The 17,290-nt window shown below is 51.0% G+C and overlaps 4 protein-coding genes across 4 annotated transcripts; 3 read left to right on the top strand and 1 right to left on the bottom strand.

Moving 5' to 3' along the window:
- Positions 1–525: 525 nt before the first annotated feature.
- On the bottom strand, positions 526–1,196 carry MYCGRDRAFT_26053 (uncharacterized protein; the record flags this gene model as incomplete). The annotated part of the gene is made up of 2 exons (XM_003854682.1): positions 526–954; positions 1,008–1,196. Coding segments are annotated over 2 exons (618 nt in total), but the record flags the coding sequence as incomplete, so codon positions are not given.
- A 1,128-nt stretch (positions 1,197–2,324) lies between these two features.
- On the top strand, positions 2,325–3,800 carry MYCGRDRAFT_67763 (uncharacterized protein; the record flags this gene model as incomplete). The annotated part of the gene is made up of 1 exon (XM_003855738.1): positions 2,325–3,800. One exon carries the CDS (start codon positions 2,334–2,336, stop codon positions 3,798–3,800), a length of 1,467 nt encoding a protein of 488 aa, XP_003855786.1.
- A 416-nt stretch (positions 3,801–4,216) lies between these two features.
- MYCGRDRAFT_36032 (uncharacterized protein) lies at positions 4,217–6,251 on the top strand (the record flags this gene model as incomplete). Its single annotated transcript, XM_003855739.1, has 2 exons — positions 4,217–5,015; positions 5,071–6,251. 2 exons carry the CDS (start codon positions 4,217–4,219, stop codon positions 6,249–6,251), a joined length of 1,980 nt encoding a protein of 659 aa, XP_003855787.1.
- A 501-nt stretch (positions 6,252–6,752) lies between these two features.
- Positions 6,753–10,473, top strand: MYCGRDRAFT_90383 (uncharacterized protein; the record flags this gene model as incomplete). Its single annotated transcript, XM_003855740.1, has 6 exons — positions 6,753–6,841; positions 7,141–7,214; positions 7,331–8,997; positions 9,251–9,262; positions 9,791–9,998; positions 10,466–10,473. 6 exons carry the CDS (start codon positions 6,753–6,755, stop codon positions 10,471–10,473), a joined length of 2,058 nt encoding a protein of 685 aa, XP_003855788.1.
- Positions 10,474–17,290: the final 6,817 nt, after the last annotated feature.

Here is a 17,290-nt window from a genome sequence, read left to right as displayed (position 1 = left end):
AGACGGCACGAACGACCGAGCCATGCAGACACTCTGCCTGTGTGCTGTGCCATCAATCGCTATGCGGAAGAAGCTGCATGTTGAAATGTGAGGAGCATCAATGTCGGCATGGTGATGGTAAAAGACTGCACGAAGTGAGTCCAGTATGAGAGAAAGAGAGCTTGAAATTTGGACTTCTTGATGGTAACAAGACCCTGAGCAGTCTTGATTTATTTCGCAAATATGGGTATCTTGTAGCATGCTTCCCTTCTCATCTCCACCCACGCCGCTCTATCGAATCTGCTGCTTGCATTCCGGCCTGATATCGACCGTATCTTCTTGTCGTCTCCGTCGCGAGCCGTACACTGCAAGTCGATCATCCGTGTGTGACACAGCGGGATCGGGAAACAGCGTTGGGCATTGTAGCAACAGTCCAGAAGGTCGAATGCAGTTTCGCTCGAGCCGCAGACTGCTTGTCGTTCCATCCCGTTTGTCTTCATTCTCGTTCAGCGAACGTCAATATGAAGCTCAAGTGGCAACGCCACCCTCGTCATCAGAAGAGCAGGTGCCGTCGATATCAAGCATATCGAATCGATTAGCCAGCGACGTGTTCCGTGCGTCAGGCTCTCGGCCTCCGTTCTTGACATGCTGGTTGCGAGCTGGAAGCGGAACATCGCATTCATCCGGGTAGAACTCGATCTTACAACCTTTGTAAGAACTCCGACTCATCATGCAAGTCCTGGCAAAGAGGGCATTGTGAACAGAGTTGGTCGACACGAACGCATCACCTTTGCGGAAGTCAACAGAGATGATGATCAGATTGTGAATGTGCTCCATGTCGTCCCGTATGACATCTTCAGTCAGACCTTTGTCCGCGGCTCCACGAATGCGGATGTTGCGAGTGGCTCCGTTGGTGATTTTGTGGGCGATGTGGTTGTTCAGGCGGAATTGGCGTTCTGCCCATCGAACTTCGATCTGAATTGCCATTAGTCGAAATGTTCATTGTTACAAGTCGAACGATAACATACACGCTTTGAATGAATGTACACGTCGTTCCGCTTGGCCCATGCGAGGTATTCGGCCGCACCGTCCAGAAAGGTCACAGTGGCACTCTTCTCCGAACGCAAGTTGATGCTGAGCAGTTTCCCACCTCTGATCACTGACACCAAATCTTCATATGTCGTTCGAGGAGGAAAGCCTGTGAAGTAAAGTGTACGTTGGTTCTCGTTGTGGACTCCTGTGCTGAAAGCTTCGGCAGGCGATTCCTCATCCAAGAAGCTGTCGTTATCGCCAAAGGCATCCTCTGGATTATGCGATGCGCCATTGGTACCATTTCGATGGGTCGATGGTACCTTCAAGCTTGTGGGAGATGGAGCGTGTGCTGTGTAGTGTGTTCTCGCTTGCCCAGGCGTGGAGTTGAAGTTCTGCGAGCCGTTCTCATTGCCAAATGCATGCGGTTGATATCGGCGCTGAGTCTCGGTGTTTCGGCGAGTGTACTGCGTGTCGGTGACTTCATCTGCCCAATCGGTGCCATTTTGATCAAGCTCGGCATCACCTGCGCCAACTAGAAGCGATTCGAGCGCTTCGTGGCTGAGACCGCCTTGCAGGAGCTGGTTCTTGAGGAAGTCATACTCTTGCGAGGAGCGTAGCTGAAGCATCGTTAGACCTGGATTGACACTTGGATTCAATCTTAGCTCACCAGAACATCATATTCTTCCTGAGAAATGGTGACTCTCGGAACGTTTCTCGGCTCTAGGACCCGGGCATTTGTGTGCTTCGAAGCTTGTCAGTCAAACGGCCAGTCTTTCCGAGAGACAACGAATATGCGTACAAAATCGGCCCTGAAGCAGAATCAGTCAGCCACGTGTGGTATTGGATGCTACGCATTGCGTAACGAGCTTCCTCACCTGCGAAGCAGAGCATCAAAATAGGACTTGTCGACCGTTACTTGCTCAGAGGAAGCCATGGTACGATGAGACCTGAGGGAGAAACCGAGATTAGTGAATGATCACATTCTGAACACAGCAGTCCCGCATTCCAGTGTTCCGAACTCAAGACTGACCTCGTCCAGCAGTGGTGTTGTGGAATGAGGCCCAGCACAGGGAGTCATGTTTCTTCTTCTTCTCAGGTCAAACGAGCAGAAGGAGCATCTCGCTCTCGCCAAACTTCGGCGCTACATCGGCACTAGTTCTAGCATGCTCCCCGGCTGATCTGGGCTGATCTGAACAAGGGTCACCCGTCGCCGTCCCGTCGAGCCTCCATCTCTAACCCTAATTAAGGCAGAGAATGAGATCAGCTTTTACTTCTCCATCCTCAAGACATTCAACCTCACCTCACACATTGAGCCTCTTTTGATGGACCAGAATGCAACGACCGTCACGACTTCACCGTTAGATTCTGCGCCGCCTACCAAGGAAGATGCCATCAAACAGCTTGCAAATATCGGCAGCGGCGAGGGGTCGGTGACCTCCCAGCTGCTCTCCAATCCTTTCTTCACTGCAGGCTTCGGACTCGCGGCTCTCGGCGCCGCGGTACGATATGGCTCACAAGGACTACGCGCCGGTGGTGCACTCTTGCGACAGCGGATGCTCGTCGATCTGGAAATAACCCGGCACGATGTTTCCTACAATTGGGTTCTCAACTGGATGACGAGCCATTATCAAAATCAACTCGCACCTGCCGCAACTCGTCCAAAGGCTGGCGTAATTGAAGCTCTCGTACGGCGACTGACTCCTGGACTGCACCATCTCCAAATGGAGACAGAAACGGTCAAGACTGCAGGAGGTTCTCAAAAGACCCTATTCTCCTTAATACCCGGCCAAGGCAGACACATCCTCCGATACAGGAATGCTTTCATCGCAGTGAATCGTCAACGAGAAGGCAAAAGTTTCGACTCAGCCGGTCGACCATTCGAAACCATCACCCTCACAACACTGTACTACTTCCGCCACATTTTCGAAGACATCTTCCGCGAAGCCCACCAAATGGCCCTCCGCAACACCGAAGGCAAGACGGTCGTCTACACAACCCGCAATGTAGGGTGGGATCAATCCGGTCAAGCGAAACGCCGACGACCATTCAACTCCGTCGTTCTGGAGGAAGGTCTAGCCAACAAGATCAAATCCGACGTCCAAGAATTCATGAACGCTCGCGCCTGGTATCTTGACCGTGGAATCCCATACCGTCGAGGCTACCTCCTCTACGGCCCGCCAGGGACTGGAAAAACCTCTTTCGTACAAGCTCTAGCCGGCGAGCTGGACTTCAACATCGCCATGCTCAGCCTCTCCCAGCGCGGATTGGCCGACGACCAATTGAACCAACTCCTGCTCAACGTCCCACCACGCACCATCGTCCTACTCGAAGACGCCGACGCGGCATTCAGTAATCGACGGCAAGTTCAAGAAGATGGCTACGCGGGTGCGAACGTGACGTACTCGGGACTGCTGAACGCTTTGGACGGCGTGGCAAGTGCTGAAGAACGCATCATCTTCATGACAACGAACCATATCGATCGACTGGACGAAGCATTGATCAGGCCAGGCAGAGTGGACATGACGGTCGAGATTGGTAATGCGACGGTCTGGCAAATGGAGCAATTGTGGGATCGCTTCTACAAGGAATTGGATGAGAGTGGGGAGGGCAAGAAGAGGTTTGTGAGGAGAGCAGTCGAGGCGGATCTGGTGGGGAACGTCAGCACAGCGGCTCTGCAGGGATTGTTTCTGTACAACAAAGGGAACGTGGAAGGAGCGATTGAGATGGTTGATGAGTTGAAAGGCATGCGGCGTGGAAAGTCGGTGGAGCAGAAGGGTGCTGGGATGTAGATGTGGTGGTTGAAGCTTCTATTCGCTTGGAACTGTAAGATGATAAGACGCCGAAATCCGACTGCACATGTACCTCACTACAATGATAACGACGACTGACTTGTTCAGTCCCCTCCCGATTCGATTCGATTCACCCCGACCTGAGGGTTTGTTCCGCCATCGAGGTCATGAAGTCTTCGGTGCAGCGTCCGCCGAAAGCTCACCCGAATTCGGTGATTCCGCGGGCTCTCTTGAACGACCCACATAAGGTGAACTCCACCTCAAGTAAGGTACATTACTATTATCCGGCTCCTCATTGCATTGCTCCAATACTTCCCCAAACCAGTCCGTTTCCCAGAAACCAAACAACCAGAAAGAAAAAATCAGAATCCCCCTCTCAGAGAAACAAAAAGTATAGACCCAAGCAAACAGAAACCATGTCCTGCACCCCCAGCAGTCCCTCCACCTGCGCAGATTGCACTCACGACCACAGCAACACAACAGGTCCAGGTCTAGCGGATATAGAAGACTATCGCACCGAACTCTCCACCCTGCGAGCACGAACCCGTGAATTGGAAGATGAGCTATCCAAACACGTCCAAACAACCACACCACCCCTCCAAACCACACCAACCCCCCTCCTCCGCTCCGCGAAATGGTTCTCCCGCCCCGACGACAAAGCCCTCTCAGCCCTCTACATCGACCGCTACCTCAACTACGGCTTGACGATCGAAGAGCTGTCATCAAACAAGCCTATTATCGGAATCGCCAATTCGGGCAGTGATCTCGCGCCTTGTAATCAGCATCACGTCGTGCTCGCCAAACGTGTGCGGGAAGGAATCCGTTCAGCAGGCGGCATCGCGATTGAATTCCCCACGCACCCAATCCAAGAGTCATCCCGCCGTCCGACCGCCACTCTCGACCGCAACCTCTCCTACCTCACGCTCGTAGAACTGCTCTCCGGCTACCCCTTCGATGGAGTCGTGTTGCTCACGGGGTGTGACAAGACGACCCCCGCGTGTCTGATGGCGGCCGCGACGGTGAATGTTCCCGCGCTGGTGATGAATGTCGGGCCGATGTTGAATGGGTATGTGAAACGGGGGAGGGGGTTGGTGGGCAGTGGGACGGTGGTGTGGAAGGGACGGGAGATGCATGCGAGAGGGGAGGTGGGGGATGAGGGGTTGATGGAGTTGATTACCGCGGGGACGCCGAGTGTGGGGCATTGTAATACGTTGGGTGAGTTGGTCTGAGGGTGGTGGGATGATGGAGGGCTGACTGATGGGATGTGTAGGAACGGCGTCGACGATGAATGCCCTGGCGGAAGCGCTGGGTATGGCGTTACCTGGTAGTGCGGCGATTCCCGCGCCATACCGTGAACGAGCGCAGTGTGCGTATAAGACTGGTTTGCAGATTGTAGAGATGGTGCATGCAGACCGGAAGCCGAGCGATATCATGACAAGGGAAGCGTTTGAGAATGCCATTGTTGCGAACACGGCGATTGGAGGCAGTACCAACGCTCCGATCCATTTGTGCGCTATTGCGAAACATATGGGCGTGGAATTGGACTTGGACGACTGGGATCGGATCGGGTATCATATCCCGCTGATGTTGAATGTGCAGCCCGCCGGAGAGTTTTTGTGTGAGGAGTATTACCGCGCGGGTGGGTTGCCGGCGATTATGGCGGAATTGTTGGATCAGGGGAAGTTGCATGGTGATGCGCTGACGTGTACGGGGAAGAGTATCAAAGAGAATGTGCAGGGGAAGTATACCTGGGATCGGGAGACGATCAAGAGTTATGACGAGCCGATGAAGACGGACGCTGGGTTTATTCATCTGAAGGGAAATCTGTTCGACTCGGCGATCATGAAGACGTCGGTGATTTCGGAGGAGTTTCGAGAAGAGTTCCTGGAGAATCCGGAGGATGCGAATGCGTTTGAGTGTAAGGCTGTGGTGTTTGATGGACCAGAGGACTACAATGCGCGGATCAACACGGCGGATATTGATGAGAGGACGATTCTCGTGATGAGAGGGACGGGACCGATTGGGTATCCCGGCGCCGCGGAGGTGGTGAACATGACGGCACCAGGCCACTTACTGAAGAAGGGATTGAAGTACTCTCTGCCATGTATTGGAGACGGAAGACAATCCGGCACATCGGGATCACCGAGCATCCTCAACGCCAGTCCCGAGGCGGCGGAGAATGGTAATCTCGCAATCTTGAAGGACGGCGACATGCTTCGAGTGGACCTCACCAAGCGTCGGGTGGACATGTTGATCTCGGCGGAGGAGATTGAGCAGCGGAGGAAGGAGTTGTTGGCGAATGGAGGGTATCAGGTGGTGGAGAGTCACACGCCGTTCCAGGATTTGTTCCGGAGAGAGACGGGTCCGTTGAGTGAGGGCATGGTGTTCAAGAGGGCGGTCAGGTTCCAGAGGGTGGCTCAAACCTTTCCGAGTCCGAGGGATAATCATTGATGAGGTTTCTGAGGGAGGTCATCGAGGATGTTGGATGATTTCGAGAATCCAGGGTGTATCTTGTAGAGGAAGCGCCGGTGCCAGCCGACTGAGGTCAGTCTTGTCGATGTAGTATAGCTCGGTAGTCTCATAGAAGTCATCAGACGATACCTCTGGTACGTATCGCTCTAGAACGATGTCGATGTTTGTGGTGTGAGGTCCGGATCTTGCCTTGCCTCGAGTTGCCAGCACATGTCAAAAACCTTGGCGGGGGCCGAAATGGCAAGGTTTCGGTCGCACCTCTGCAGGCCTCCGTCCACTCCAATCTCATGCATTCTCAGCTCTTCCCCCAACATGAAACAACACATCCGCATGATGCATCCTCCTGCCGACTTGTGCGAAGCATTTATCCGCCCGACACAGCGAATTGGATGCCACGACGAGACCAGGCCACGATGCGGGTCGCGTTTGAGGTCGCTGGTGGCGCCTTATAACCCACGCCGACACGCACCACGCGACCACATGACCATCAGCCTTATGTTGAAGACCACGGCGGCGGTGAATCGGAACACGGCAGGAAAGAGCAACTCAGTCCGTCTGAAACGACGAGGGTATAGTGTTTCGAATGAGCTGACCAACATTCTCCTCCTCATGCGCTGGGATCTGCCCTCTTCGCACTCTCATATGCTGCATTCCCCCACGACCCTTTCCGCCCCCAGCCAAGCATCTCTCGTCTCAGATCGCCCATCTCCTCGTCGACTACACAGGTTGACCTTGCGACCTGATCCGTTTCATGCTCTTTTCCGACCCTTTCGTCCCTGTTTTTCCCTAAAAGCGTCCCACGCTCAGCCGCCATTCCACGGAAGTAGCATTTTAGCATTGCTTTTGCAAGACCATTTCGTTATTATAGCCACGCATCCGACGTTCGGAAGGGCATGCCGAGGAAATCTCTCACCGCACGAGCAGGAACGGGCGCACGCGAACGTGAGCAATAGTACATGGTAGGCCGTTGAAGCCGAATCAAAAGCCGAAAATGAACAACGCTCGGCCCCGCCGAACGAGCAGTTTGAGGTGGAAGAGTGGCGACCGCAACAAAACAGTGCATGGGTTCGCTGTCGAGCCGTGCAAGAGCGCCGGACGCGTGTACACCAACAAGTCTGTCCATCCTTTGCCAGACTCGTTTCCTCCCCCAAACAACACGCTATACCGCGACATCAACCAACAATCACTTTCCAACGGCCCCGCCAAGACCCCAAAGGAACCAACGTGTAGCGAAGACTTGCACGCAACGGGTTTGACTATCGAATACAAGACTGGTCTTGATACTTTTCGCTTTCCCACGCCTTCTCCTCGACTTGATTCTTCGACATCGCCACGCTTGACTCCAGGAATTCAACAATCGCCACTACGCTCTCCGTATATTGGCATGGCCATGGGATCACCATCGCATGCTCCTCCGAATTGGGGAAGATCAAACACCAGTGATTGTGTACCAAGCGCGACGCATCAACCAGCACCTACGCGACCATCAATGGAGCCTCGAACGCAGACAGAGCGCCCAACGAAACTGGTTGGCAAGCAGAAGAAAGGCTCCGGTTGGCGATCTTTGGGAGGTCTCTTCCGCAAGACCACTTCGCAAGACCCATCTCATGTCGACGCGCAGACGGAACAGGGCAAGACCAGCCTCGAAGCATTCCTCCACGGCGAGAGATCCACACCGAGAGGACCATTCTGCATGGCGATGCCGTCGGCTCAGAACACCTCGAGAATATCTCATTCGCCACACTCCTCACGCTCGCGAGCAACACACTCACGGAACGACTCCCGAGGCGATCAAAGGACCTCAGCACTGCCCGCTCCTCAAGCCAAATTGAAGAAGAACCCTCGTCAACGAAGACCCTCGCATGTCGAACGACGTAGCCCGAGGAAGGAATTCGAGGAAGCCGTCATGTCACGGCAGTATAGCAGTCCCATGAAGGAGTTTGAGGAAGCCAAAGTGAGACAAATGATCCGCCATGATTCTCCCTTTGACACTCATCGCGCGCCCGTGGAGGAGCCTACCCCAACCGTACGTGCGCCCAAATTAGACTGCGACATCCCACGGCCGGAAATGGACCGCTACAGCGTGATGTTCTCTCAACTCCTGGACATGCAACGCAAGCCATCACTCCTGGAGAGGCGACAAAGCAGAATGAGCCGACTTATGCAAGTTGGCCACACTCCCGAGCAGAACGACAGCTACTTCCAATCCCCTCCTCCACGCAGCTCAACTCCCCCACCACCAATGCCACGCCCCATGTCCATCAATGTTGAACGACGAACGCGAGCCAGCACCAACACCGCCCCCGCCCGGCGTCCCCCACAAGAACTCCTCCTCCCACGAACCTACACCGCCCCACCACCCCTCCGCCCCGCCCCCGCTCCCGTCTCCCTCACCACCTCCCCCTCTTCCGCTCTCTACTCCGAACCCTCCCTCCCCCCGACCCCCACCACAGCAACAACCTGCACCACAACCCTCGACTTCCCCACCCTCGTCTCCCGCGACGTCGAAGGCGAACACACCTGGCTCTCCCCCAAAGGGTCCTCCCTCCCCCCCACAACATCCACCTCCTCCATCGGCGTCAGCACCGTCAGCGGCATATCCACCCCGCTCTCCATCGGCCGCACTTCCCCCACGGATACTCTCACCTCCCGCCCGACGTATCCACGAATCAAATCCCCCGCGGATTTAGAGCGGCAAATCGTGCAGGTTAGTGTAGCGAGGCAGGTGAGTGTGTCCAGGGCGAGGACGAGGGTGCAGCAGGCGTTGCCGAGTAAACAGCCACTGAAACCGAGGGTGGTGAATTTGAGTGCGGGGGAGGGGAGGAATCGGAAGAGTGAGGTGGGGTTGTTGGTTGGGAGTGCGGATGGGGCGGCGGGGGAGGGGGAGGGGGAGGGGATGCCGGTGGTGGGGCATTGAATGTGAAGCGGGAGGGAGGGAGGGAGGGAGGGAGGGGAGGGTTGTGGATGATATGAAACAGTTGGTGCAAAGCGTGCGTCCGATCGAGCAGAGCGTTCTCAAGACGTGGCATGTTCTGATAGATCAAGCGCACAGTAGTTGACGCGAATCCCACGAGTTACAAAGAAGTGAACTACGGTAGCTAAGCCGAACCAGGCCAGTGCCCAAGATCTCCCTCGGCGGTAACGAGTGTCCAAACCCCCCATTAACGAATGTCTGAAAGCCCAGCGACGAATGTCCAAACGCCCCGGCAAAGCAATGTTCAGGAGAGCCATGTCCAAAAGCTCGATCCTCCCGCTTCAAGAACATCAGAACCCATCACAAAGCAACAATCAATGTCCACGTCGCGGTAGCGACACTCGGCGTCGGATCGCATCCTCCAAAACCAGCGTTCATCGACAGTAGCACGTTCCATTGATGCTACGCGCGATTGCGACGTTAGCAGACGTCGTGAGCACAAGAGAGCGCAAGAGCAAGCGGGTGGCTTACCAGATTCCCACGAGTCTGGGCCAGAGACAGCCGCATTCGTCGTCCGTCACGCACTGCAGTGGTGCAAGATTAGCCCAGTCGGCTAGGAGCGGAGAGGATGGAAAGGGACGGGAGGCATGTGTACCGCGAGTGTGGGAGTGAGCAGACTGATAAAGACGACGACGGCGAAGACATTCACGATGAGCTTCGTGTTGGCGAAAAGATTCATGGTTCGATTGGTCGAGGTGTTTGTGTTTTCTGGGCTGTGGCCACCGGATACGTTGGGCTCTGCTTGGATCAAGGTGGGTTGCGAGCGTCTTGTCGGGGAGCGGAGTGTGTTGCTTGGAGTTGGGAGAAGACGATTGGAATGGGTAGAAGATTTGTCTTTCCGGATCGAAGAGTTTCTGGACACCTTTGCGTGGGACGATCCGAGTACGAGGCTCCCGTCATTAACAGGCCAGGCAGTTCGGAAGCGGAAGGCCTGTCATCACGGGCGTCACGGAACGATGAATCCTATGGCGACCCACTTCAACCATGTCACATTCAAGGTACCCATGGTTAGGGATGTGCCTGCACCGTGCGTGAAGGATTCTTGTGTGTGTACACGGTGTATTGCACAGTGTGCACACGGCGCGTATGAAGGTATATAACCTAAAGGGGAATGGTTAGTTACGTATATATAAGATTGTCTGTTATAAACAACTCCACCCTTACTGCCCTTAGCCCTTAACTTCTTAACTATAGATATATATATAATAAGCTCCTTTAGGCCCTTAAATCTATCCTCGTCGTCGTTATCGAGTCCCTTAGAGCTATTAGTAAGCTTACGTTATATATAGAGGTTCTAATATAAATAGTCGGACTAAGTATAGTTTAACTACTACTCGTAAGGTTAGAGTAATTAAAGGGCATCCTCTTAGATGTGAAAGGCGCCAAGGCTGAACGTAGGCGGACCGTAGGGACCTTTAGGTCGTTGCGAAGTCCCTGCGATATCGTTACGGTGTGCACATGCGGGTGCGAGTTAGATGTCGCGCAGCGAGTCGTAGGCGTACCGCACCTATTCCGCACCGACTCGTGTCCATCTCTCGAGGGTTAAATAGGTAGCCGCCGTAGGCGGATCGAAAGGGCAAGAATTACTCTTGCACCAGATAGTACGGTATCCTTACACTATTGTACACCCGAGTAGTACGCTTGTTTATATATCCCTACTACTTATTATTATATAGTAATTCTTCTTTAACCTTTACTACAAGGGTAACAGTCTAAGGATGCTACCTAAGCGAACTACTAGGGTCGCTGTAGGAAGAGACGAGCTACTTATAAGTAGCGCTATGCCTAATAAACAGGGCATTGCTGCCGAAGCTGCTACCGATGCGGGTCGCATTAAGGAAGTCGTTAATAACGACTAAGATAACCTTATTGCCGACTAAGAGGAAGGTAACGATATTACCTCGACACTCTCTAAGGAAGAGCACGCAATTACTCCGCCGGCAGATCCCGCCGAGGGGAACGAAGACGACAATACCGAAATCGACGAAATAGTCGACCTCTAGGCTGCCGTCGCTACGGAAGAGGCTCTTGCCAAAGCTTTCCTTCGGAAAAAGCTTAGAAAGATAAAGGAACTTAATAAGAACTTAGCGGACGATATCGCCTACGGTCGCGTAACCGGACATAAAAGGGTGCGGTCCGATAAAGAGTTTGCCGGAGTAGGAAGAGCTAAGATTAATATTAAGAAGCCTTTCGACCTTAAGGGCAAGAGCGTAAAGGAGCTGCGTAACTAGCGCTTCGAATGCGAGCTTGCATTTGCTAATGTACCGCAGTCGTTCCGCAGTAATTCTTAGAAGGTTATATAGTCTATGCAATACCTAGCTTACTCTTACGATCCGAGAGAACACTAGTACAGCTAGTGGGCTAATAACCCTAACCTACGTACCGTAGTAACTTAGGTAGGATTTATAGAATTCCTTAACAACCTGCTAGACGATCCGGACGCTCGTAAGCTCGAGTCCTTTAAAAAGCATTGCGTCGCGGTATAAGGTAAGGATTAGTCCGCACGCTCGTTCCTTACATACTTAGAAAGCATTGAAGCTTAGCTTCTACTATTGCCTTTGGAGGAATAGTCGTTGTATATGTTTTATGTGCGACTTCGTAAGGATGTTCGCATTAAGATTATAGATTATAATATAATACTAACTACTCGTATAGAGCTTATAGACCTTACGTCTCGTATAGAGAAGAATATTAAGGATGCAAAAGCTCCCTCTGCAAGCACTAGTTAGAGACCTCTAGAACCTTCTAAGACGCTAGCGCCTCGCAACCGCGAGCTAAGAAATGACAGCTAGGGCCGAAACTCTAATAGGAATAACCGTAGAGGAGGCTAGAGAGGCAACGGTAACAATCGTAGTAGAGGAAATCGTAGGGGCTTTAGAGGAGGCTCTAATCTCCCTTCGCGCCCTGCCGATTTATCCTCTACTGTTAGCTGCTAGACATGCGGAAAGGCTAGTTATATCTTAACTACCTGTCCCTAGAAAGGATAGGGAGGTAGAAATCCAAACCGAGCCCTAATCGGTTTAGGAAAAGGATAGGCTTCGTCTTAACCGCACAAAGTGTAACGAAGCCGAAATTAGTACGGCTTGTCGAAGCTAGACAGGTTATTACTCGATAGGTCGATATTATGTTGTCGCGGGGACATCGCATAGTCTCCGCTATATTTGACATAGGGTCGCAAATTACCCTAATCGACCAGAAGTTTGTAGTTCGCTACGACCTCGCAACGGTCGAGGCCGAACTCCTATCTCTAGTTTAGCTTTAAGATCAAAGTATAACCTGTTATAGCGCGTATAATGTTCCTATTCGGATAATAGACGACAATAGTATCGTTAAAGAACACACTATACTTATATATAGGGTAGACAAGGATAGACTAGAGATCCTCTTTAGATAATATACTATAACGACGAAAGGAATTAACCTCTAGGTCGGTGCGGGAACCTGGCGATAGGGTCTAGGGACCGAAACTATTAGCAGGATCTCGTACAAAAGATTAAAGAAGGAGTTAAGGAACGACAAGACTCCGCTTGTTGTCGTCGGGTGGATTATAGTAACGCCTGCGGGATCTATGCGCCTTACATACACCGTCGGCTTAGCCGAAGTAAAGGTGGTTAAAATCCCTGCGGCTCTCTTAGACTATACCGACGTATTTAACTCTAACTCCGCTTCTGCGTTACTAACGCATCGAGCTACCGACTATGCTATTAACTTAGTCGAGGGCTAGGAACTACTATATAGCTCCCTATACAATCTCTCGGAGAAAGAGTTAGGTATCCTTCGGGAGTACCTAGAAAAGGAGTTAGCCTCGGGTCGTATACAACATAGTATTAGCCCTGCAGGTGCACTAGTTATCTTTGTTCTAAAGAAGGGCGGCGAGCTGCGCTTGTGCGTCGACTACCGAGCACTTAACTCTATTACTGTTAAAGACAGATGCCCTCTGCCTTTAATTAATAAAACCTTAGATCGCCTAATAGGTGCGAAGTTCTTTACTACCCTCGATCTTAAGGAAGCATATTATCGCATCTGCATTCGTAAGGGCGATAAATGGAAGACTGCGTTCCGCACGCGGTATAGCTATTATAAGTATAAGGTTATGCCCTTCGGCTTGACCAATACTCCGGCTATATTCTAGGCCTATATTAACTGTGCCCTGGCGGGCCTTCTCGATAACCTTTGTGTAGTGTACCTCGACGACATATTAATTTACACCTACAGTAAGAACATCGAAGACTATTAGGCTGCGGTCCGTAAGGTCCTAGACCGCTTGCGTATCGCAGAATTGTACGTTAACCTTAAGAAGTGTGCCTTCGCGGCACAGGAGGTTTCGTATTTAGGGTTCTGTGTTACGACTAAAGGTGTAACTACCGACCCTGAAAAGATCGCAACGATCTAGGAATAGCCGCAACCGAATAGCGTCTACGACGTTTAGGTCTTCCTGGGTTTTGCAAACTTCTACCGACGCTTCGTGTTAGGATTTGCAAAGATTAGCGGCCTAATTACTAATTTGCTCTAGAAAGACAAGGAGTTCGTATAGGGCAAGGAAGCTAACGCGGCTTTTAGAAAACTAAAGGAGGTGTTTACTAGCGATATCGTTCTTAGGCACTTCGATCCGAAACTAAAAATTAAGCTAGAAACGGATGCCTCTAACTTTAGTATCTTAGGTATTATGTCGCAGCTGCATCTAGATAGTAAATAGCACCCCGTTGCGTTTACGTCTCGAAAGATACAGCCTGCGGAGCGCAACTACCAGACGTACGATTAGGAGTTGTTAGCAATAGTGCACTGCTTTAAGGTGTAGAGGCACTATTTTAGTAGTTCGGAAAACCCGGTCTAGGTTTATACGGACTACAACAATCTAAAAGGCATTTAGACTGTCTAGAAGTTAAATACGAGGCAAGCGCGGTACGCACTATACCTAGGCTCATTCGACTTCGAGATTTTCTATTAAGCAGGGAAATCGAACCTAGCAGATAGACTATCTCGCAGACTAGATTACTAGACTAAAAATTCGGCTGTAAACGAACTACTTCTAACTCTATAGAACAAGCTGAAGTTAGCAAGTTAGAGCGTAATAATTGCGTTCGCTAGGATCGCAACCGAAAAGGATTAGGGACCCGATTGCGGTATAATACCGCAGGGAGATCGCAACGACCTCCTAGACTAAAGCGACGCAGTCTTTACAAAATCCCCCGTCGCTAGCACTTCTAAATGCATGTAGATCGTGCTACGCTATGTAGCAAAAGTCCTGCTTACTAGCGCAACTACATCTTCGGAAGATTTAAAACCTTTCCTCGAGCTAGTATCTTTACTATAGGATCGCGACGACTTTGTTAAGCAATAGAGATCTGGCAAAGAGGTATAGATAGAAAGTCGAAAGAAGCGCGGGAGTTAAGTATAGAGCTTAGGAGACGACAACTTGCTCTGTAGGTATAGCAAGTTGTATGTACTAAATAAACCGGCCGTAAGGAACGAAGTTATAGCGGTTTACCACGACTCTAAGCTTGCGGGACATTTCGGCGCCGACAAGACAATTAAGCTTATTACGAGGTCCTTGTACTAGCCCGAACTAGACGCGGATGTTAAGCACTTCGTAAAGACATGTAATGTCTGCTAACGAATAAAGGCTCCAAGATTGTTGCCCTTAGGCAAATTGTCCAGCCTGCTAATTCCAGAAAAGAATTAGGAAGAAATTACCCTAGATTTTATCGTAAAGTTGCCGCCGTCGAAGCGCAACGATAATATATTCGATTCCATACTTGTAATTGTAGACAGACGATCAAAGATAGTATTATATGTTCTAGGAAAAGAAACTTAGAAAGCTTCAGACTTCGCTAAAGTATTTATAGATCGAGTAGCGTCTAAGTTTGGTTTCCCTAAAGGCATTATATCCGACTATAGTACACTCTTTACATCTACATTTTAGATAGAGCTGTGTTTTTAATACTAGATAAGAAGACGACTAAGTACCGCGTACCATCCGCAAACGGATAGTTAAACTAAGCGTCAAAACCAGACGCTAGAAGGATTCCTAAGAGCATTCTGTAATAAAAGACAGGATAATTGGGCCAAGTTGTTACTATACGCTAAATTCGCTTATAACAACTCGGACCATTTAAGTACTAGGAAAATACCTTTTTTCCTAGTATATAGAGAGAATCCGCGATAGAACAATATAAACGAGGCCGTTTATTACAAAGGGGAGGCGCCGGTAGCAATCGAGCAGTTCGAGGAGATGCAAAGCGCACGCGAATCAGCTGCAAAGAAGCTTAAGACCTCTTAGAAGTACTAGCAAAGGGCGTACGACAAGAAGCATCGCAACTATGCGTTCCGTAGGGGCGACTTAGTATTACTAAGTGCGAAAAATCTGAAGTTAAAGAAGCTAAGCCGGAAGCTATTACCCAGGTTCGTAGGACCTTTCCGAGTAGACGATGTAATTAGAGAGAAGGCGTAGGCGTACCGCCTAGTGCTGCCTTCGTTATAGCAGATCTATAACGTCTTCTATATCTTACTACTACAACTGTACTATATTAGACCCGGCTTCGAGCTAAAGAATGTTAAGCTACCGGATGTTACTGCGGATAGTAACGAGGTATACGAGGTCGAAAGAATTGTAGACTAGCGGACTCGCGATAGCGAGATGTAGTATCGATTAAGATAGAAAGACTATAACGAGACTTGTGATACATAGCAAACCGCCGATAATTTCGAAGATATAGACGAGCTGTTATAAGAATGGGAAGTTACTGCGAAGTTACGGCGAAAGACTAGGAGAATATAGATTACGATTAAATATGTTAGTATTGTCGAACTACTAAGTCGGTGTTATCCTATGCGTATCGCATTTAAGACTCTAATCTAACTAATTGCCCGCGCCCGGAAAATGCGCTATGTTAAAGAAGAGAAGTTATTATAGTAGTAACTGCGAGTTGCAGTTACGATAACAAGTCGTTGCGAGATAGGTGTAGAGTCGGTGCGGAGATCTACTCTTTATAGAGCGTTATTCTTACGCGCCAGATCCTCTAGGTAATCCGCCAGACAAGCCTGTATAATTTAATTGCGGTAGTTAGGATTAGTAGGGAATTAAAGGTACACCTCCTCTCGAACGGAGCGAGGCAGTAGGTTAGGGTTTGCCGCCGTCGGGTCGCTACGAGTCCCAGGAGTCTAAAGACCTCCGAGGATATAGTTGCTACTTAGCGGAGTGCCTGCGGGTGCGTTGCGGTTAGCCTTAACACGAAGAACTATATTAGCGACAGTAGTACGGGTAATCTCGCGGGACTCCTCCTCCGCTATACGGGCTTGCTCCTCTCGTGCTTGGCGCTAGTCGCGCTCGCGCTGGATTATAGCGGTACGCTTAATCTTACGCTAGCGAGCCTCTTAGACTTGCTCCTCGCAGATGCGCTAGCGCTCGCAAAGGAGGGTGAGACGAGTAGATTAGGGAGTTAATGTAGAGTTAGTACGAGCCGTAGGCGTAGTAAGGTTTAGAGGTGGATTAGCCGAGCTAGCGTTAAATAGAGTAGCGGGACGGCCACTGGCGGTACTATTAAATATTCCAGCCTTACGATCGAGGTCCTCTTAGGTGCGCTCCGCAAGCTGTTAATCGAGGCGTAGAGCTTTAGCTTAGTTGTCGGCGATCTGGCGGCGAAGACGGTCCTGCTTAGTTACCGAGTTTGGAAGAGCGCTACTTATTATTGCGGGATCGATCTTAGCGAGAGGTTAGCGACCGCGGTTGTCGCGAGTAGGAGTACCCTCCGGGCTGCCTAGAAGGGTGTTCTTATTAAAGGTTATGCGGTTAATAGAGCGGTTGCGGATAAAGTCGTCGCCGGCGGCACTAGTGCGGCTGCCTTGCGTAGTAGGAACAGAAACACCTCCGCTACGAGAGCAGTTGCGCTTGTTAGCCGAGCGGATGGCACAGCGCTGCTTATTATAACGGGCACGCTGCTCCTGGCGAGCCGCCTTACGCGCTGCTTTCGTACGCTTCTCCTTCGCAAGGCGGAGAGTACTACCGCCCTTGCGAGGCGACTTGCTCTTTAGCACGCGGCTACTA

The sequence above is a fragment of the Zymoseptoria tritici genome, chromosome 2 (genome assembly GCF_000219625.1).
Source record: "Zymoseptoria tritici IPO323 chromosome 2, whole genome shotgun sequence".
Classification (NCBI taxonomy): domain Eukaryota; kingdom Fungi; phylum Ascomycota; class Dothideomycetes; order Mycosphaerellales; family Mycosphaerellaceae; genus Zymoseptoria; species Zymoseptoria tritici.
This window is presented reverse-complemented; position numbering and strand designations above follow the sequence as displayed.